Genomic DNA, 22,058 nt, shown 5'->3' with positions numbered 1-22,058 from the left:
TGATCCAACACCAAGTGAATACAAATAATAAATTTGTGGCTTTTAAGAGTATGTAATGATTTCTCCATATTATCATAACAGCATGATTAAATTACACGAGAGCTGAATGCAATTTGAATTCACTACTAGGAAATCAGTAATTATATCAATCATATATGGGATTGCACCGAATCCAGTTGGCTGGAGGATGAGTTGATACAATCTAAAAGAGATCACATGAATAATGTTGGCTTGGGTCGAAAGGATTCGACCGCAAACTCACTAAGAGTTTGTCAATGGTGGGTTGAGTTTGATGAAAGCTTTCCAGGAGAAGTTGATATGGAAAAGAGATTGAATTTTAATGTTTTCCTTTTGTGCCGGATTTGGATTACAAGAAATGAAATTGTGTTTGCGCAGAAACAATCCTCCCTTGAAGAGGTTCGCAAATTTCAATTTCTCTTTTTATGTATTACTCTCTCTAGAAACTAGTTTTATGCAATGAAGACAAAACTTTATTAGCTAATATCCGTAGACCAAGATCGAATTTAGAATACACACCCATATTGTGTTGAAATATTCCAATTATATATGCAACAAGAGTTTTGTTGATATAAGTTCGACTTTGAATTAGTAGCCGCAGTGTAAAGGCTAAAAAAGAAAATCGGTCTGCACCAGCCGGGAATCGAACCCGGGTCTGTACCGTGGCAGGGTACTATTCTACCACTAGACCACTGGTGCTTTTGAAAATCTATGAAAGACAAAAGATAAATATTTGTTACCAAAGAGTAAAACCTCGTTAAGTGCTCCGTTTTTGTGTCACTGTCCCCTTGTAACCTCGTTAACTCCTTCTTCTCCTTATCTTCCTCCAAACCTTTTTCTACTAATGACAATTTGAGAAGAGCGAACCAAGATTAGTCCCTTGCTTTAATCTTATCATCATTTCGTTCCCCTCAAAGCTTAAAACTTTTGCAATTTCACTTGCACACTGGTAGTAAATAGTGAGTGTTAGTTACTATTAAGCATTAACCCAGAAAAGAGAAAACTCACAGAATGTGATGATCAAGTTTCTGCTCTAGTTCTAGTGTTGTTCTTTCTCCTATCTCATATAAACAATAAAACCCTTCATCATCTTTGTATCGGTCTTCAATGGCTGCCTCAGCTTTGGCACTAGCATCATCTACCTCCCCATTATGTTTAAGAAAGCCCTATCAAAGGATTTCACTTTACAATGCCCGTTCCTTCATCTTACATGGAAAACAATTCCTTCCTCACACTCGTACTAACCTTGAACCTTCTTTTCATGTTAGAACCCCTCTTGCGGCTGTTCCTTCTTCCTTGCTCCAAAGGGGTGGTTGTGCTTTTTCTTCGGAGGAAGATGATGATGGGGATGATACCAATGATAAAATTGAAAAGTTTCTGCATTTTGAGGATAAGCCAATGAAATTCGCTTTGCTGGTTCTGTTTTGGGCTTCTGCCTCACTGGCTTGGTTTTCTTTTTCAAAAGATGCTAATGCTGCTGTTGCTGCTGCTTCTGACTCCATTAAAGCTTCTGGCTTTGGGTTAAAGGTTGCAAATTGGTTGAGGAAATTGGGTTTGCCTGATGGGGTTGTTGTGTTCACACTTGCCACTCTTCCTGTTCTTGAGCTTCGTGGGGCTATTCCTGTTGGTTACTGGATGAATCTCAGCCCTTTCACTTTAACGCTTTTGTCCATTCTTGGGTTAGTCCTTTTTTCCATGAGATTATATAATTTCTGCATTGCGAAGCCATAGTGACTGTACTATTAAATATTCTTGAGATTCACTCCTATTACGTAACCCTTGTTGCTGTTAAGAAGCTTTCTAGAATTTGTCATGGTTGTTTGGATGAATTGTGATTCGAGATATTCATGAAGTTTCCTCCACATATGCAACTTATTTGCTATTACTTGTTAAAAGGATAACAATAGGAGTGTTAGTTAGGAATTGTTAGAGTTTTGTTATGACAGTTATTGGTAGTTAGTGTGAGTCATTCGTTGAGTAAGCTATTCTTAGCTCTATATAATCCATCTCTATAACTACACTCATTGACTGAGAATCAGAATACACAATCACATTTACATCACTCATCTTTTTTTTTTCTTTCTTTCCTTTTTTCTCAGTCTTCTTCAACCTGTGGCCATTGTTAAATTTAACTCGCCATTCTGGAATTTCTCATTGGTATTTCTTGAATGAATGTGTATTGTTCGCTTTAGTGTGATATTGATTCTGATACAAGAGGTGTTTGCACCCTCATGTTGAACAGTTATATTTGAGTGTATATTGTCTCTGGTAATTTTATTTTATTCTTCTAGAGAAGATTTTAATAGTCAAAACATGGGTTTGGGAGTTTAGGATATGCTGCCGCAATAGTCAATACCTGTTGCCGTAACTTACTTTGACTCACTCTCAGTTTATAGTTCAACATAGAACATATCTCATCTTGTTCTTTAGATTTAGATCTAAGTTATCTCTGCTCTGTAAGTGTTGTTTGGCTATTTCTATGAACGAAATGTTTTTCTTCTGTCAAAGGTAAAAAAAAAAAAACTGACTTTTGGTAATGCTGGGAGTACCTACATTGTTTACTGAACAAGCTTTATTGCCATTGATGTAGGAACATGGTCCCTGTGCCGTTCATCATACTCTACCTTAAAAAGTTTGCATCATTCCTTGCTGCGAGGAGCTCTACCGCTTCACGATTCCTTGACATGCTGTTTGAGAATGCCAAAGAGAAAGCCGGTCCAGTCCAGGAGTTTAAGTGGCTTGGTCTAATGCTGTTTGTAGCAGTTCCTTTTCCTGGAACAGGAGCATGGTCCGGGGCCATTATAGCATCCATCCTTGATATGCCATTTTGGTCTGGTGTATCTGCGAATTTCTTCGGCGTTGTCTTTGCAGGGCTTCTGGTAAATTTGCTAATGAACCTTGGTCTGAAGTATGCGATTGTTACCGGTATCATCCTTTTCCTTGTTTCCACATTCATGTGGAGTGTCCTCAGAAATCTCAGAAAAGGTTTGAGCCCTTCAAATTGAAATGAAATATTTTATCTTCCTCTATCAACACAGAGAGTTGGTGAGGTTTTGTTATACACTCTTTTCCTCGAGTACTTTTATGAATGTATATTTGCATAACAGAGCCTACTAGTTCAATAATTTTCAAAATCAATATTAAACAGTGCTATCTGCAACCAACCTTTCTCCTGATGTCTTTAATGTCTTGGTTTAGGTAAGATTACCGGATGTATCCTTTATTTGTGGAGGGAAAATTGATTGAGTTTAAAATTGACTTCATAAATTTTTAAATTTTCTTTGTTATAATCAATGATATGCTAACACAAAAGAGTTTTGACTTTTGACCTCTTGGGTGGTTGTTGTGGTAGTCAGAACTCCTTGATTGGTTTATGCTATCTAAGATGCCTTTGATAAATATCCTTTGATCTAATTTTCATGTCAGTGATTGTCCCATGAACTCAAATTTCTGAATACCAATTCTCTATCTATTTATCCTATATGATATGTATGTGGTGTTAATGAACAAGAACCTCCACTTTATTTTCGCTTTTTTGGTTCCAGTATTTCAAAATCTCAAGTAATTGAACCCCTGACTCTGACCATGTTAAACTTCATTGCACAGTTTTACTTACCCGTTCTAAATCCAGATAAAAGAAGAGGATTACTAAGAAAACCGTAGAAAATATTATGTTAGTGACTTAGGTATTGTGTTGTGTGATTGTGTCCAGAGTCTCACATCACGTAGTATGGAATACTTGATGTTGTATTTAGGAGAGTGTTTCTTTCTCTCAGTAGCTAGTTTTTAAGGTGCAGATTTTCACTTTTCTTATATGCTTAACATATTATTAAGAGATTTATATATACATGGTCTCAAACTCGGATGTAATCTATAACAGGTTATTTTGACTTCACTTGATCTTATGTAGTAAGTAGTAGCCATGCCTAGTGGAACAATACTTCTGTTATTTTTGGCATTCAAGTGTCTGTTCTCTCATAAAATCACCACACATATAGATATATCAGGAAAGTAGTGTGCCAAATTCTTTCATTTTTGCTTAGAATCTCCATCACGATTGCTAATTTTCGAAGTTGTTTATGTTCCTGCAAGTGTAAAGTATATTTGATTTATGCGACATGATTGTGTTGTAAACTCAATATAAAATTTCTAGTGTACATCATAAAATTATCATTCATATAATAAAGGATCTTGAAATTATGATTATCACAAATAAAAATAAGAAGAATTACTAATCTTGATCTACGATGATAATGATATTAGAAAGAATTTATTTTATCTATCTTTTTGCCTTCTTAATTCTTTTTTCAATTAAGTTATTGATGGTAAGTAAAAAAAAAGACTTCATTGGTAGAAAGAGAGGATTGATTATGATTTTCTTTTTATAAAAATCAACTTTCATTAAGTTGGTTACATTTTCAAGTAACCATAAAACTTCTTTTATTTTATTATTTAATTAAATATGTATTAAACTAATAAAATAAGACACATCGCACATATGAGACATAATATAATATAATTTCTTACATTCTCTTACTTGGCTCATGTGTTGTTATTTCAATTGATAGTTTAAGAAATACATTTATCATAATGCACATTTTTAAGCAATTACATGCATAACTTAATTTATCATGATAAAAATAGAACTAACATGAGTCATAGCAGTTGTACGTCATCTAATCGACATAATCCTTTTTATGTACTACAAAGTTAGCAACATTTTTAACGTGAGTCATAATCAGAAAGTATATAATATAATTAGTCCAACAATAATATCTTCATTGTAAGACAATACCTGAGTATTCTAATTCTATTATGTATATAACAAATTGAAAAATCAGGTAATACAAAAATATTAATTTATGTGAGCTCAAAATGTCAATATTTATACAACATAAACTTTATTAAACATACATTGATCTTATAAACTCATAATAAAAATGTTAGGTGTCCAAATATTTTGAGTAACCAAGTTTAACCAAGTTGTTTAAAAATAAAAACCTATTAGCGTGCCACTTCTCTCTCCTTTAACGATCATTGCTGCTGCTTCTTCTTCTTAGGTTCCTTCTTCCTTCTTCACGTCATTGTCGTCATCACTGCTACCATTGCCATCGTCATCGTCGTTGTCACCACCGCTCTTCTTTTTTCTTGATGTTGTTGTAGTTTAATTTCTTCTCTTTTTTCCTCCTCATCCTCTTTTATTATCATTATCATCATCCTCGTCGTCTTCATTTTCTTCTTTTCTTATAAATGTTCAAAAAACTAGAACACAGAAATTTTGATACACAACACATAAATTTTGGTGCATATCACACAAATTTTAGTATACAACACAAAAATTTTCTGAACATTGACACTTAACTAATGAAATACGCACAACATATGAACACAAAAATCTTGTTGCATAGCATGGAATTTTTTATGTACAGCATAAAAATTTTTGGAAGACTACATACCCATAACATTGACTCACCTAACTAACAAAATACATTGCAGCAAAAATTTGTGTTATGTGCAAAGATTTGTGTGCTATGTGCAAAAATATGTATGTTATGTGTAAAAATTTGTATGCTATATCGATAAGTGTGTGCTATGTGCAAAATTTTGTGTGTTATATTTCGAAAATTTATGTGCTATATCAATAAGTTTTGTGCTTTCCAACAAGAATTTGTGTGACGTATGCATGCTTTTTTTTTTTTGCTGAGCTTTGTACTAACTTGGTTGGACTTGGTTACAAAAAGATTTGTACACGTAGTATCACTCAATAATAATAACCATCCTTTCAACATAATTAGTAAATATGTTGGACGATAACCATTAGGTCAAAGGATCAACAACCATAATATTGGTGTTAATGTGCTCTATTGATACTCTTTATTTTTGAACTTTTTCTTTAAAGACAAAGTATTTCAATTCCATATGCTTAGCACCTTTAGAATACTTATTGTTTTTAGAAAAGAAAACTGCTACAGAATTTTCACAATAAATTTTCAACGGCCAAGCAATACTGTCAATAATTCCAAGCCTTGAAAGAAGTTCCGCAACCACTTAGCTTGAACCATGGTCTCAAAGCATGCCACAAATTAAGGTTTCATTGTAGAAGTAGCAATTATTGACTGCTTTACACTCTTTCATGATATTGCTTCTCCAAGTAGATTTTCTCAATCTATGCAACCAGCAAAATCTAAATCTGAATATCCAATCACTTCAAGGTGACCAGATCTCCTATAAGTAAGCATGTGTTCTTTTGTCCCTTACAAATAATTTAAAACTTTTTTTTGCAGCTTTTCAATGATCCAATCCTGGGTTACTTTGATATCTACCAAGCATACCAACTGCAAAACTAATGTCTAGCCTTGTGCAAGTCTGAGCATACATCAAACTCTCAACAACAGATGCATATAAAATTCCTTCCATCTGTTTCTGTTCCAAATCATTATTTGGACATTGCATGAGACTAAACTTGTATGGGTGATGCCGAGCATTGTGTCATTCTAAATCTTTCTAATCCTTTATTAATATATGATTTCTGAGATAATCCTAATAGTTCTTTTGATTTATCTCGAAATATTTCTATTCCAATCACGTAACTTGCCTCATTCATATCTTTTATTTCAAAGCTATTAGAGAGAGAAATTTCTTAGTCTCTCTAAATAGACTAAGGTCATTAGATGCAAGCAAAATATCATCAATATATAGAACTAAAACAATGAATTTACTCTCACTGACCTTCAAGTATATACACCGATTAACGGTATTTTTCTTAAATCCAAAAGACAAAATGGTATCATTAAATTTGATAAATCATTAGCGAGATGCTTATTTAAGTCAATACGGTGATTTCTTAAGTTTACACACTATGTGTTCTTTTCGTTCAACTAAAAATTCTGATGTTGATCCATGTAAATATCTTCCTCTAAATCCCCATTAAGAAAGACGGGTTTTACATTCATTTGGTGTGACTCTAAATCATAATGAGCCACTAAAGCTAAGATAATTTTTAAAGAGTCTTTTCTAGAAACTGGTGAGAAAGTCTTCCTGTAATCAATGCTATCTTTTTTAGTGAAATCTTTGGTAACAAGACGAGCCTTGTAGCATTTAAGGTTGCCACGAGAGTCACGCTTAGTCTTAAATACCTATTTACACCCAACTTCTTGCATGCTTTTAAGTAATTCTACAAGGTCCCATACTTTATTTTGTTCCATTGATTTAAGCTTATCTTTCATGGTGTCTAACCATTTATCAACATTATCACCATTAATGGCTTGTGAGAAAGAAACTGAATCATTAGCAACACTCAAGCCATTTTCTGACTCTTGTAAATACACCATATAGTCATCAGAAATAGCAGATTTTTTTTTTCTTTGAGACCTTCTTAATGCCATTTCTTGTGATTGTTCTATTATCAAATCCTCTTTAACCATAGAATTAATAAGCTCTTGTTTCTCTTGATTGTTATTTAGTCCAACAACAATAGAATCAATAATGTGTCTCTGTTGATTGTTATTAGGCTTAATAACATGCGAAATAACAACTCTAGAAATATAAGTACAAATTAAAAGAACTTGTATTCTTACTTCCTGAATCTCCACATTTTGTGAAGTTGTACTCTCACTGTTCTCACCATTTTCAGTGAATTGTGCATTGCTAGTTTTAACTATTCTTGTACTATGAGTAGGATAATAAAATATGTAGCCTTTTGATTTTCTTAGATAACCAATGAAATACCCATTAATTGTTCTTGTATCCAGTTTCTTTTCTTGTGGATTATAGACTTTTATTTCTGCTTGACATCTCCAAACATGTAGATGTCTTAAACTAGGTTTCTTTTCGCCGGTTCATAACTTAAGGAGCTTTAGAAACTGCCTTACTAGGAACCTTATTCAATAAATACATAACAATTTTTAAAGCATACATCTACAATGATATAGGTAACGATGTATTATTCATTATTATTGTCCTAATCATTTCTAATAAAGTATAGTTTTGCCTTTCTCATACACTATTTCGTTGAGGTGTACCTGACATTGTGTATTAAGCACATATAATGCGTTTTTCAATAAGAGTGATAAAATACTTTTTTTATTGAAAGAGTTTACATCAAAGGGTCCACATATATCAATGTGTATAATTTCAAAAAGTTGGGTATTTCTTGTGGCTCCTTTCTTTGTATGTTTTGTTTGCTTTCCTTTAATATAATCCACACAAATATTAAGATCAATGAAATTTAAATTTAGAAGGATATCATTCTTTATCAACCTGTCAATTTTTTTTTGAAAGTGACTTAAATATTTATGCCACAAGTAAGCAGAACATTCATTCACTAAACCATGTTTACTGCCAACTTTATGATGCAAAGTCATAATTGATTCAACATATAAATTATCAATATTAAATTTATATAAATTATCAAAAAGTATGTTTGATCCAATCATATAGTTATGTTTAAACAAACTAAAACAACTATTACCGAAAATAAAAGAGTATTCAACAACATCAAGTTGGTTAAATTAAATTTCTAGAAATACTTGGTACATAAAAATATCTAGCAAATATAAATGATGTCTAGTGTCAAGAATCAAACGATAAGTTCTAACAGCTTCTACTAGAGTTTTATATTTATTTTTTATGTAGACAAACTTTTTATTTGACCTTTATGGTTCGAGTTGAAAAAAATTCCTGCATCGATTTAGAAACATGAGTTGTACCTCCAAAATCAATCCACCTTGTATTACAAGAAAAAAGTTTAATTCAATACATACATAAGCATGACTAAGCTTATTATCTTTCTTTTCAAACCAGGACAATTATTTTGGAAGTGTTCAAATTTCTTGCATAAATGACACTTGACTGTCTTCTAAATTTTAAAAGAGGACTTAGTAGTCTTTAATGGCCCTTTTTCCTTTCCCTTTCCATGCATCTTTTTAACTTTCTTCCCAACTCCTTGATGGAATGATTTCTTTGATTCTTAAGTTTGGTTTCCTGTTGAAATAACATGTTATGCAACTCATGCACATTCTATTTGTCCTTTATGGTATTATAGTATTTGAAAAGGACCATACTCATATGATAATGAGTTCAAAATGAACTGCACAAAAAAGTTTTTATTCACCTCCATTCTCAAGGAAAAGTTTTTATTCACCTCCATTCTCAAGGACTTAAGTCTTGCGTTAATATTTGTCATTTTAATGACATGCTCATGCATAGTACGAGAAATATCAAATTTTATGGTGGTCAAAGTATCCATCAATGTTCTGAGAACCGGACCGGACCGGCCGGTTCAACCGGGTTAACCGAAAACCGGTCCCCTAGCCGGTCCGGTCCACATGGAAAACCGCCCTGCAAAAAACCGGTGGAAAAACCGGCCGAACCGGTGGTTAACCGGCGAACCGGCCCGGTTTTTGTCAACGCCGGTTCTCTCCCAGCCCCCTGAAAACGGCGTCGTATTAACTTAAAAAAAAAAAAATTAAAACAGCCAATATCTGAAGCTGCTTCCCCCTTCCCTTCGACATTTCCCATTTTCCCCCAAATCTCCAAAACTAACCTAAAGCCAAAATCCCTTCACCTTTGTTTCGAAGACAGCCACCCTAATCGGAGCTGCAGACGGCGGAGGTGGTCGTCTTGTCTGCGTCGAGGCTGGACTCGCGGGTCGTGGGTCACTCGTCGTCTTCTCTGCTTCCAGGGTCGCTCACCGTCGCTCGTCCATCACTAGTCGTCTTCTCTGTTTCGAAGACAGCCACCCTAATCGGAGCTGCAGACGGCGGAGGTGGTCGTCTTGTCTGCGTCGAGGCTGGACTCGCGGGTCGTGGGTCACTCGTCGTCTTCTCTGCTTCCAGGGTCGCTCACCGTCGCTCGTCCATCACTGGTCGTCTTCTCTGCTTCGTGCTCGCTTACCGTCGCTGGTCGTCTTCTCTCCTTCGAGGTTAGTTCGTTCTGGCCTCTGGGTTGAACCAGTTCAAGGCTTCTGATGTTAGGGTTTAGGGTTGTGCTTCCTGCTCGGTTGTTAAGCTCTGTTATTAAATTTTATTTTTTTTGTTCTGTGCTTCAAATTATTAAGGCTGTTGTATGTTGGATAATTTGATTAAGTTCTGTGTTCTTGACTTCTTGGTTGATAATGATTTCTGTTCTGTTAATTTTTGATTGTTAATTTCGGTTGTTAGGGTGGATAATGAACTATGCTCTGTTAATAATGAACTCTGCTCTGTTATTAAATTTTGTTGGTTTTTTTTGTTCTGTGCTTCAAATTATTAAGGCTGTTGTATGTTGAATAAATTGATTAAGTTCTGTGTTCTTGGTTGATTAAATTCTGTTCTTGGTTGAATAAAGTGAATAAATTGTATGTTGCTGGCATTCTGAATTTAGATGGAACAGTCCCAAAATGATCAACAACAACAACATAATGCTGTACAAGAATCTCAGACAGGTTCTTCTCGAGGAAAATCTGACCCTGCTTGGGAATATTTCACTGTGAAATATGATAAGAATCATAAGGCACAATATACATGTATCTTTTGTTTGAATACTTATAATGGAGGGGGGATATATAGGATGAAATATCATCTTGCGAAAATTCCTGGACAAATTAAAGTATGTAGCAAGGTCACTGAAGAAGTTAAACTTCAATTCAAAAGGATTCTGATGGAAAACAAAAAAAATAAGATGGAAAAAAGAAAATTTGAGGAGGAGTCTTATGGTGGGGAAGCACCTGCACAAGAGGCTGAATCGCCTAACCCTGTACAAGTTGCTGTTCATACAACAACGGGAGACAAAGGAAAGAGAAGAGCTGTAGTTGCTACACAAATTGGAAGTTACTTTAAAGAAAGGACTACTCCAGGATCTCAACCAACTTTGAAAAGTGTTTTGGCTAGTAAAGAAATTGTGCACAAGGCTAAGTTGGGACTTGCCAAGTGGATTGTTGATGCACGTATTCCTTTCAATGCAATTCAATCACCTTACTTCCAACCTGCATTGGATGGTGTTGCTGCAATTGGACCTGGTTTCAAGGGACCGTCATATGATGAAATGAGAGTTCATTTGCTGGCTGATCTCAAGAGAGAGTGTCAGTTGCTGGTTGAAAAGTATAGGAGCTCATGGAAAAGCACTGGTTGTACACTGATGGCAGATGGGTGGACTGATCAAAGGCAACGAACTTTAATTAACTTTCTAGTTTATTGTCCTGCTGGTATGTCATTTGTTAAGACTGTTGATGCTTCTGATGTGATAAAAACTGCCAATGCATTGTTTAATTTGTTTGCTGATGTTATTGAGTGGGTTGGGCCTAGTAACATTGTGCATGTGGTCACTGATAATGCTGCTAATTATGTGTCTGCTGGAAAACTTATTCATGAAAAATACCCAAATATATTTTGGTCTCCTTATGCTGCCCATTGTATCAATCTTATTTTGAAAGATATTGCAAGTCTTCCTCACATAGCTGACCTTGCTTCCCGTGCTTCAAAAGTGACTGTGTTTGTCTACAATCATATGATCTTATTGTCTTGGCTTAGAAAACGAAAAAGTTGGACAGAAATTGTTCGACCAGGAGTCACACGTTTTGCCACTGTTTTCATTACTTTGAAAAGTATATATGATCACAAAGAAGATTTGCAGGCATTGATGGTGGACAAATATTTCACCTCTCATAAGTTATCCAAAAGTGCTAATGGAAAGATTGTTAGTTCAATTGTCTTGGACAGTAAGTTTTGGCAAGACTGTGTTACCACTGTGAAAATTGTTGGTCCTCTTATTAAGTTGTTGAGGCTTGTTGATGCTGATGAAAAACCCTCTTTGGGAATCGTGTATGAAGGCATGCAAAGAGCAAAAAATGCTATCAAGACAATGTTCAGAAATCGAAAAGCTGCTTATACGCCATACACGAGTATCTTGAAAATGAGGTGGGATAAGCATTTGAAGCGTGATCTCCATGCGGCAGCGTACTTTTTAAATCCAAGCATTTTCTATAGTGAGGGTTTTGTTGAGAAGGCAAATGTTTTGAGATCTTTACTTGATTTGCTTGATGTTGAAACACTTTGTGATGATTCAGTTGCTGCAATGCAAGAGATACAGCTGTATCGAGATTGTAAAGAAAGTTTTGGGAGGGAAAGTGCTAAGAGATCGACATCAAGACTCGAACCTGGTAAGTTATTTGACTTATTTGTTATTTCATATCCAAGTTCAGTTTAGTACTTTAGTTTCAAATTTTAATATGTTGGGTGATAAACATTAAAAGTATTTGATTTTTGTATCTACGTAGGTGAATGGTGGAGGCTACACGGTGGGAGTGCTCCTAATTTGCAAAAAATGGCAGTCCGTCTTCTTCATCAAACCTCTTCTTCATCTGGATGTGAGAGGAACTGGAGCCTTTTTGAACAAATCCATTCAAAGAGGAGGAACCGGTTAGAGCATCAAAGGCTGAGTGACATTGTTTATGTCACCTATAACCTACGCCTTCAATCTAGGTTGCATCGAAAGAAGAGGAATTATGATCCAATTGACATTCAAAGCATTGACACGGTAGATTTTTGGGTAATGGCAGATGAGGATGATCCTGAATTTACTAATGGAGATGTTGAAGGCATTGAAAGTTTAATATACACTGATAATGCTATGCCTTCCTATCCTAATGGTGAGTGACATAGCAAACTTTGTTTCCTTCCATAAAGATACATGTCATCAATATTGATTTCTTATTGCGTTCTCTTTCCATTTTATTAGATGGTGGAGACATGGAAGTTGAAGTGGATATGCCTGATGTTGTAATTGAATCCTCAAATACTATTTCTGAAGATGCTGGCTTTGGATTACCTGTTTATGATGGAGACATCGGAACACTTAATGATGATTATGACTTCTAGTGTCTTTGTTTAGTTGAAGTATTATTTGTTGAATATTGTTTCTTTTGGTTGCAAAACATTATGTTTGTCATTTATGTGCGTTTTAATTTCTTTAGTTATAAACTTTGACATTTGAAGTTGTCTTTGACCTTTTAATGATGAATTATGTATTGTTTATTTTGTGAAATTATTAAATTTTGAATCTTATTAGTTTAAAAATTATTGCATTTAACTTTTTAAAATTATGTTTTGATTTTTTTTTATAATTTTATTATATATTTAATTAAACCGGTTCAACCACGGTTCAACTCCGGTTGAACCATTGAACCATTGAACCAGTCACTTGACCGGTTCGATGACCGGTCCGGTTCTCGCAACCTTGGTATCCATTAATATTCCAACCAGAGACTTATCAGTATTTTAGGAGCGCTCTTCTACAAGCTTCATAAATTCTTTAGCATTATCAGTCTTGAAAAGAGCTGACTTGATGCTATTTGCTATGCTCATTTGCATGAAGATATTTTGTTTAACTTTTTCCAAGCTTTATAATGAGATTTTTCTTCATTGTTACTAAGAACAATTTTAGCAACAGGTATGTGAATTTGAAGTGCCAAATAAAGATCCAATACACCAAGGTAAAATTGGACTTGTCAGACCAATCAGAAAAATTCAAACCATTAAATATTAGAACAGATGTAGCATGCAAATACAATGCATAGAAAGAATTATTGCTGCAATTAATACATACTTAATATTAACACTTTGAGTCATAAGATAACACATTAATCAAATTTAAAGAACATTCATAAAAACATTTAAAGTATATTAATATTCTTCTTTAGGTAATATATCAATATATAATAACACAATGATGCTAACAATGTAACTTTATTTATCCAATATACATGTACCAATTAAAAATATTTAATATGTTTGGATATTTAGATACTAGTACTAGTACACATATATGCTTACCATCATATTCATTAATTATAAGATCAACTAATCAATCTTTGGATAATTCTTAAATATCTTGTAACAATAAGTTTCAATTAACATATAAATAATTATTATTTAACATTGATTTTATATGTAATTGAACATAAAATTATAAACATGAAATTAACTAAAACTTTTAAATTTGATCACTTTAGTGATTTACAAATCTCAAAATTTTAGTACAAAACTTTTTTTTATTGTTACGAAAATAAAAGACAAAAATCATACTGAATATACATTCATTTACTAAATATGTAATTACTAAAGAAAGCAAAATCTACTCTTCATAATGGTCAATTATGTATTCAAATAGGATATGCAAGCATAATAGCATAGCGTAACTTAATAAAACTAATATTGCATGCCTTGACCATTTAATTCATATAACATTCATCATATATATGTGCAAACATTGTAATCTATTATAATCATATAAATATCTTGCAATAAACAATTATGCACGAAAACATGTAAACTGAAAATATAATTACAAGTTCTTATAATTATAAATTTCATGCAATATTAATTTTGCAGTAAAAAAATTATTTTTATGGGCAATCACAAATTTTATAACCTAAAAACTCTAATACCCCATATAAATTCAATATATAATTTCTAGTGTACATCATAAAATAATCATTCATACAACAAATAATCTTAAAATTTATGATTATCACAAATAAAAATAAAAAAAGTTATTAATTTTAATTCATGATGATAACAGTATTAGAAAAGATTCACTTTGTTTATTTTTTTTTTTGTCTTTTTAATTCTTTTTTCAATTAAGTTATTGATGACAAGTAAAAAAAAAATATTTTATTAGTAAGAAAAAAGGACTGAATTCTGATTTTTTTTTCATAAAGATTAGCTTTCATCAAATTGGTTACATTTTTAAATAACCATACAACATTCTTTATTTTATTATTTAATTAAATATTTATTAAACCAATAAAATAAGATACATCACACATATGAGACATAATATAATATAATTTTTTACATGTGTATGTTATTAAACTGCCTTTGTTTATTGTCTTTTAAATACATGAATACAGACACAAATACACAAAGAGACATATACACAAAGATACACAAATTTTGTATTGTGTTTAGTAATATTGAACAAGACATACCAGTATAAACTAAATATCAATTTTATTCCTATATTACCACCAATGCTTTATCACTACCACTACAACCACCATTACTTTTCAGTTTTTACCATCACCACCCTTCAACATCAATTCAACCAAATAATCAATTCAACTATTTTTTCAGAAAAAAATTTTAAATTTGGAAAATAATTTTATTACAAGAAAAATTCTTTTTTCACGTTGTAACAATCTCCTCTTTTAAATCACGCGGAGAGAGGAGCGAGAAGGGGAGGACGAAGGTGGACTAGATGGCGGAGAGAAAAATGAGAAAGGAAGGACGATAACGAAGAAGAGGCAGAGAAAGGAGTGAGAATGGGAGAACAAAGGTAGAGCAGAGGCGGAGAAATGAGTGAGGAGGGGAGAAAGAAGGTGGAGTAGACGTAGAGAGAAGAGTGAAAAGAGGAAGACGAAGAGAGGAGGGTGCGGCGACAGTGGTGGTAGGCTGGTAGCAGTGGCAGAAAAAAAAGACAACAGCAAAGAGAAGAAGAAAAAAGGAGGAGAGAAAAGGAGGAGGGTAGAATTTGAATAAAAAATGAAAAAGAAGAAGAAAGATGGATTAAGGTTAGAGATAAGAATGACATTTTAAAAAATTACTAAAAATAAAAGAGTAAATATTTGTGTCTTATTCAATGCGTCTCAGTGTCTCATCTTTTTTGAAGGACACCAAATACATGTATTTTATATATATTTATGTGTTATTATGTCCTTAAATTCGTGTCTCAACAAACAAACAGTACCGTATCGATGTATTAGTGTTTGTGTCCCATCAAACAAACAAAGCTTAGCTACCTCAGATCTGATTTGATCATTTTAACTTTTTTGATCAAATGTGTTTTACTTTTCAAAGGATAATTAACATTGTATCATATAAATAATTACACATCCTATAAACACCTATCTATATAGAACGTTTATCTTCCACTTTTTCAAGTTCAATAGCAATTCATGCACGCTAAACTAAACGTCTTAAATTCATACTCTTATCAAATCTCGAAACGGAGTTGACTGCCTTAGTTATTCTATCATTGCATGTCCAAAAAGAATTGTCTCCTAGATAAGAAGATAGCTATCGTTTAGAAAATAAAGTGCTCGAGGTACATCATTATTAGCTTTCAAGCCAACCACCAACGTCTGATCCTAAGTGTATCATATATTAAAAATGATCAAATCATTCTAATTAATATAAATAATTAATCACGGAACTATTTCATGTTTCTCTGTCCATTATCCAATAGTCTTGGACTCAACCAGAAAATGAGATACAACTTCAATAATAGGTACAAGACAAGAGAGAACAAAAAAAAACTGCAGAAAGAAACAAAAATTGACAATCCAATGCTTTTCCACCTCCAAAAAAAATGGTTCCTAACAAGTGTATTCCTTCGCACATATCTAAATTCCTCTCAAGTTTTTATAACAAGGTGTGTCTAGTAACCTGTCTCTTGTACACATGTCTCACTTCAACTCGGTTGGGGCGGCAGGGACGTCAAGAGTGATTCCGGCTTGGATTTGACCCCACCCGATTAGACGCCAATGCTTCTCAACACGTCGGCTAAGTGCGATCTTCTCACCCTTGTTAGTGCACACAGGGGAGGTAAGTTGCAACTTCGCCAGATCATTCTTCACGGCAACAACTCTCGCACCCGTCGACATTGATCCTATGTTCAACATTAGCATCTCTGCTTTAGCCAGCTTAGATACCTTTCCCTGTCTCTCTGAGCCCTTGGTTCGAACACCAAGAAGCCGTCGAAGCAAGAAGAAATTTACCTGCAAAACCATAGAGCAAAAGAAATTCCATCATAAACAAGTACTTTCTGGCACAGCTAGAGAACTGATTGACTCATTGTGATCCTTCAAGAGTCATGACATCAACCTTTAATGCAAGTAAGGTAGAAATACATAAAATCGAGTTAGTTTTAAATGTTTAGACTTTAGAGCAGTTCACATCTTGACAACACCTAATGCAAAGCAAGAGGAAAGAGAAAATACAAAGATAAGCTCAAGCTGATTCGACAACCTAAATTTCACGGAGCGCATGCATAAACTGAAAAATAGTTAGTAGATACAGTCACCTACCTCAAGTTCAACAAAGACCTCCGGCAGTGATCCAACCTCTCCTAGAACTTGCCCGACCAACCTGTCAGCACGGGTCAAAGTGGGATCCATTGTTGTTCCAACACCAATTAAACCTCCTGGCACAGCAAATTGAAGCTCATTTTGCTCGGCAAATAATGAAACTATTCTAGAGTATATGGGTGTGCATCTGATATTTCCACTCTCATCTTTCACAACTATCCCAGGTCGAACTTCAATGAATTGGTTGACCCTCAAAACGCCCTGCAGGAATAAATTTTCAGACATGTTCAGCAAGATTGTCATGGTATGCTATGGGCATGGACAATTTAGCTTCCGTGTCCACGTGTCAACATATTTCAAACACAACACTAATCCAAGATTTGTTTGGCCCGTGTCTTTCATGTCCAACTGTCTTAATAAAAAACAAAAAATGTTTTGCCGGACACGCATGGACACCCAAATATCATCATACGTTGGCATGTCCAACTTTATTCTTGACCTATATTCTTGAAATGCATTTAGAAATAGTATAGATTATTGTTTATTAAAAAATTAACTTTAATGCTTTATATAATTTAGAAAAAGACATTAGAAACATTTTTTAACAATTAGTTTGTACTTTGATATCAATAAATATTAAGATATTACTACAATTTATCTAAAAAAGACACCGCGTGTCTCGTGTCATGTCATGTCTCGTGTCTGTGATTCATACAGTATAAGCAGCATTCTTGTACAGTATTGGAATATTTACCAAGACTTACCCTCAGGATACTTCCACCAGCTACACCTCCTTTTATTTCGTCAACCTCGAACCCAGGTTTATTAACGTCAAATGACCGAATAACAATCATATTGGGTGGAGAAGTAAAATTTCTTTCTGGGATTGGGATCTTTTTCACAATATACTCACACACAACATCAATATTATACTTCAGTTGTGCTGAAATAGGTACCACTGGTGCACTATCAGCTACAGTTCCCTATATCAAGCCAGTAAACCACCAAAAGACGGGAGTACATTAGTCATTTAAGAGAGAATAACTTGTATAGCATAAACCTTTTCATAGAAAACTTACTTCAATGAACTTTTTAATTGTATCATGCTGATTCATTGCCACATTCTCTTGAATCAGATCAACCTTGTTCTGAAGAATTATTATGTGCTGTAGACGCATAATTTCCACAGCAGCTAAATGTTCAGAGGTTTGTGGTTGCGGGCAACTCTCATTGGCAGCTATGAGTAGTAAAGCTCCATCCATGATTGCAGCTCCATTAAGCATTGTGGCCATAAGAATATCATGTCCCTACAGAAATTGGTGAAATAATATTGAACTCATCATGATGATTGACCGTTAGCTGGCAATACAACGCGCCTTGAAAAAAGATACCCCAACCAACATGAATATCGAAATTCCAGACCGCGTCGTAATATTAGGAAGGGGCAAAAAAAAAAAAACAAAATTATTGCAGAAACAGCACTGAATAGCAAATTAAAGTTTAGAACTTTACTGGGCAATCCACAAAAGAAACATGTCTCAGCAACTTCATCTTGGAGTTTTCAAACCCTGGCACATCACACATTGGACTATCTTCCTTTCCACTTCCATAAGCCCTTTAAAAGAAAACAGATCATGCCACTAGTCCCAAAAGACCTTGATAAATGATAATATAAGAACAACTGCAAAATAACTACCTACTTGTAGCACATAGGCCTTGGACACCTATCATCTTCACACTTATATATCTTTGCATTTGCATAGCCAAGCTTGATTGTGATGTTTCTCTCCAACTCATTTTTAAAACGCACGGTCTAGACATTCATAGGAAACCACAGCAGTTAACACTTCAAATATCCAAGGCTCAAGGGAAGCCTATAAAATCATTGACAAACTAAAACTGAAAATGTAACCAAAAAAAAAATAGATTAAAAAAGGTATTTTTAAAAATTTAAATGAAATATAAGTCGTCAAACCAGTTACTAAATAGCTCTAAGAATTGAAAGCTGTTCAGAAGGGCATCCAGAAAAACTTGGCTCAAGTGAGTAAATATAACTGGATAATTTATCATATATGACAAATCAAAATCCAATGATTATGGGTTAGGGGAAGCCAACTTCATAGTTCTTTACAAACATATTTCACAAGCATATAAATACATGCCGATGTAAATCGTGCAAAACATCTGTTCTAAGCAAAAATCCTTACAAATCATGAGATTATGACAATGAGTTACCTTCTTTACAGATGCCCTCCCCTCCCCCCCCCCCCCCCCCCCCAAAAAAAAAAAAAGACAAATCAAGAGAAAAATATTAAAAGCCAAGGAATACCTGAACACCTGATATTGCTTTCACAACAGTTGATTTGCCATGTGCCACATGCCCTATGGTGCCTGTCAGCAGACAATCCATCAGCATTAACAGCATCAATATGAAAGAAGCACATAATTTTTTATTTAATGATAAAATATTCTAAATTCCAATATGGCTGTAGACTGTAGTGGATTTCACATTACTGGAACCAAAGATTTGAGAAAAACTGTTACCAATATTAATTGTAGCCTGCCGAGATATGACTTCCGGAGAAAGTGGATGCAATTTTGTCACGTCCAACTTACTCAGGTCCTGTTCCATCAAACCCTTCCTCGACATCTTGGCTTTTTCGATGGAAACTTCAGTTAAATGAAGAATTTGACAATACTTGATGCTGAAATATCTACATGCATCACAGAACAAGAAATCTGCCTTAGAATATACACAATTTTCTGTTCAATACCATACATGAGTATATGACACACAAATCATCTATGGAGCCCATCAATTAATGCTAAATGCAGATTAATTATTTCTCTGAAAATGGAGAAAAAAAAACCTACAATTTCGAAAAATAACTTGTTGTAAGCTGTACACATAACCTTTCACAAATGGCTAGGTACTTGGATAACTCTACAACTAATTAATCAATGGGGACATCGATAGCAGAAAGGTTTAAATTGAGAGTGGTGGTGATGTTGAATCGACTACCAGATATCCACAAAAGCTGCTAATAAAATCTTTTCAAACTCAAGGATTATCAATGTACTATCTCCAATCATAATTACAGTTTCCAACAACAATTCCAAAACTCAGCACAATTGTTTGGGGGGGGGGGGGGGGGGGGAAGAAAAAATAAAAGCCAATAATTGATTTTATATTTTGGAGAAACCATCATGCGAACTGCCAAGCATGAGGTGTGGCTTTAATAAGTGCTACCAATGCACACATAATAGAAGAAAGATATAATAGTATAATACATTAAAATGTTAGGTAAGAATCTTTTGGCCAAATTACTTAGCAACTGGTAACATTGATCCTATTCTTACAAGAAACAACACATATTAACTCTCCACCACTATCCCTTATCTAGTTCCTTATTGATAACTTTTGGGTACCAATTAAGTAGCAACATTTTCTTACTTATCTCTTCAGCACGATAACACCACTCTAAGCGGAGTTTAAAAAAAGAAAAAGAAAAAGAAAAAGAGAGGATTAAAATAATATAAAATAAAATAAAATAGAATAAGAAAGAAATGGCAATTGCTAATTATTACAAGAAGATTCGAATGTGTCATGATCCTCTCCAAAAAAACTATATACATGGGAAAAGAAGAAATCATAAGTAAATTGTCCAAAGAACAAATTAAGCTCTTCAAGATTCTTAACAATCCATACATCCAAATCCCGAACGATCAAGGTTTATTGCAGCTGCTCCAAAAAGCCGCAAGTTCAAAAGTAATCAAATCAAACACTCCCACTAAACCAATAACTCAAACACCGAATTACATAACCAAAAGCACAAGTGAGGGCACACCGATACCCCTCAACACAGAGAGAGAGAGAGAGAGAGAGAGAGAGAGAAAGAAATATATATATATAATACCTGGAAGGAGCTAAAGCGCAGGATGGATTCAGTGGTTGCTCCGCCGGTGAATACGACGGATAACAGCAACCCGACAACGAAGTATGCGGCGGAGTCGGTAGTGAGTGAGGAGGGAAGATTGAAGCTAAGGACTAAGGAGTGCAGTGAGGGGTGTATAGCGGCTTATGGCTTTGGTAGAAGGTGACAACTTACGAGAATTAACTAACCCTAGGGGGCGATGAAAATTGGGAAATGATTTTTTTCTAAAACACGAATACACGATACCTCTAAAAATCTATTATCTATTATATATTATTAATTTTATAAAATTCTATTAACTATTATATTTATTATATATTATTATTTTTATAATTAAAATATATTATAAAATACTCTTTTAATATTATTAAAATTAAAATCTTTCTTTTTAAAATAAAAAAAGTCTCCTTCGACTAATTTATTTTAATTTTGATATTAGAAGACGTTTGGTATTATGTACCATTATAATACATTTTTATTTTAATATTAGAAGACGATTGGTGTTATGCAAAGCAGCACAGGGCAGCACAATGACAAATAATTTTAATTTTTGACATATAAATTATACATAAATTTTAATTTAGTCTTTTTAAAATTTATTTTAGTCTTATTTTATTATATAAATATTTTTTGTCTTTTTTTAATATTTTATTTAGCTCTATCTCTTACTATTATAATACAATTGTATATCTATCTATTTATTAATATACAATATAATAAGAGAGTAGTAGCAGGTCCAACGCATGACAAATGTATAAACTAATTGATCAATAAATATTTTATTTAAATGGTTGACAAGTGTCTTGTTAATAAGCAGAAAAGTAATTTTTCCACATAACTCTCACCTACAAAAGATTAGAAGTAAATATGTAAATACAAATTAGTTGCATGTTGAGCGCATTTTTTCCTTTATAAGATTTTGGAATTCAGTTGGAGAGATTCTGGGGGCTGTGGGTTTGTGCGGAATGGTGCTAATTGTGGTGTTACGAGCCTTACGAAAATCGATCAAGGTATGGTTTCGGTTTCTCGTAACTAAAATATAA

At 33.8% G+C, this 22,058-nt stretch overlaps 3 protein-coding genes and 1 non-coding gene across 4 annotated transcripts; 2 read left to right on the top strand and 2 right to left on the bottom strand.

Annotated features, from left to right (window-relative positions):
• Positions 1 to 646: 646 nt before the first annotated feature.
• On the bottom strand, positions 647 to 717 carry TRNAG-GCC (transfer RNA glycine (anticodon GCC)). The gene has a single exon. It is a non-coding gene; the product is annotated as a tRNA-Gly (tRNA).
• Positions 718 to 829: 112 nt separating this feature from the next.
• Positions 830 to 3,622, top strand: LOC130979744 (uncharacterized). Its single transcript, XM_057903271.1, has 2 exons — positions 830 to 1,697; positions 2,609 to 3,622. Exons 1-2 carry the CDS (start codon positions 1,126 to 1,128, stop codon positions 3,021 to 3,023), a joined length of 987 nt encoding a protein of 328 aa, XP_057759254.1. The 5' UTR covers positions 830 to 1,125; the 3' UTR covers positions 3,024 to 3,622.
• A 7,055-nt stretch (positions 3,623 to 10,677) lies between these two features.
• LOC130980723 (uncharacterized) lies at positions 10,678 to 12,535 on the top strand. Its single transcript, XM_057904373.1, has 3 exons — positions 10,678 to 12,154; positions 12,272 to 12,361; positions 12,477 to 12,535. The coding sequence occupies exons 1-3, from the start codon at positions 10,678 to 10,680 to the stop codon at positions 12,533 to 12,535; spliced, it is 1,626 nt and encodes a 541-aa protein (XP_057760356.1).
• Positions 12,536 to 16,164: 3,629 nt separating this feature from the next.
• On the bottom strand, positions 16,165 to 21,234 carry LOC130982810 (eukaryotic translation initiation factor 2 subunit gamma-like). The gene is made up of 9 exons (XM_057906909.1): positions 20,998 to 21,234; positions 19,625 to 19,794; positions 19,410 to 19,471; positions 18,781 to 18,893; positions 18,593 to 18,695; positions 18,160 to 18,387; positions 17,845 to 18,063; positions 17,081 to 17,341; positions 16,165 to 16,771 (listed from the first exon to the last, which is right to left on the bottom strand). The coding sequence occupies exons 2-9, from the start codon at positions 19,728 to 19,730 to the stop codon at positions 16,460 to 16,462; spliced, it is 1,404 nt and encodes a 467-aa protein (XP_057762892.1). The 5' UTR covers positions 19,731 to 19,794; positions 20,998 to 21,234; the 3' UTR covers positions 16,165 to 16,459.
• Between the last annotated feature and the right edge of the window lie 824 nt (positions 21,235 to 22,058).

The sequence above is a fragment of the Arachis stenosperma genome, chromosome 5, assembly GCF_014773155.1.
Source record: "Arachis stenosperma cultivar V10309 chromosome 5, arast.V10309.gnm1.PFL2, whole genome shotgun sequence".
Taxonomy (NCBI): domain Eukaryota; kingdom Viridiplantae; phylum Streptophyta; class Magnoliopsida; order Fabales; family Fabaceae; genus Arachis; species Arachis stenosperma.
This window is presented reverse-complemented; position numbering and strand designations above follow the sequence as displayed.

Excerpts from the sequence above, each read along its gene's own strand:
- LOC130982810 (XM_057906909.1), bottom strand. The coding sequence starts at position 19,730 with ATGTCGAGGAAGGGTTTGATGGAACAGGACCTGAGTAAGTTGGACGTG. Across the intron at positions 18,696-18,780 it reads CCAAGGCCTATGTGCTACAA|GGCTTATGGAAGTGGAAAGG; the intron begins GTAGGTAGTTAT and ends TTTCTTTTAAAG. Across the intron at positions 18,388-18,592 it reads TTTCTTTTGTGGATTGCCCA|GGACATGATATTCTTATGGC; the intron begins GTAAAGTTCTAA and ends CAATTTCTGTAG.
- LOC130979744 (XM_057903271.1), top strand. The coding sequence starts at position 1,126 with ATGGCTGCCTCAGCTTTGGCACTAGCATCATCTACCTCCCCATTATGT. Across the intron at positions 1,698-2,608 it reads ACGCTTTTGTCCATTCTTGG|GAACATGGTCCCTGTGCCGT; the intron begins GTTAGTCCTTTT and ends CCATTGATGTAG.
- LOC130980723 (XM_057904373.1), top strand. The coding sequence starts at position 10,678 with ATGGAAAAAAGAAAATTTGAGGAGGAGTCTTATGGTGGGGAAGCACCT. Across the intron at positions 12,155-12,271 it reads GACATCAAGACTCGAACCTG|GTGAATGGTGGAGGCTACAC; the intron begins GTAAGTTATTTG and ends GTATCTACGTAG. Across the intron at positions 12,362-12,476 it reads AACCTCTTCTTCATCTGGAT|GTTGCATCGAAAGAAGAGGA; the intron begins GTGAGAGGAACT and ends CCTTCAATCTAG.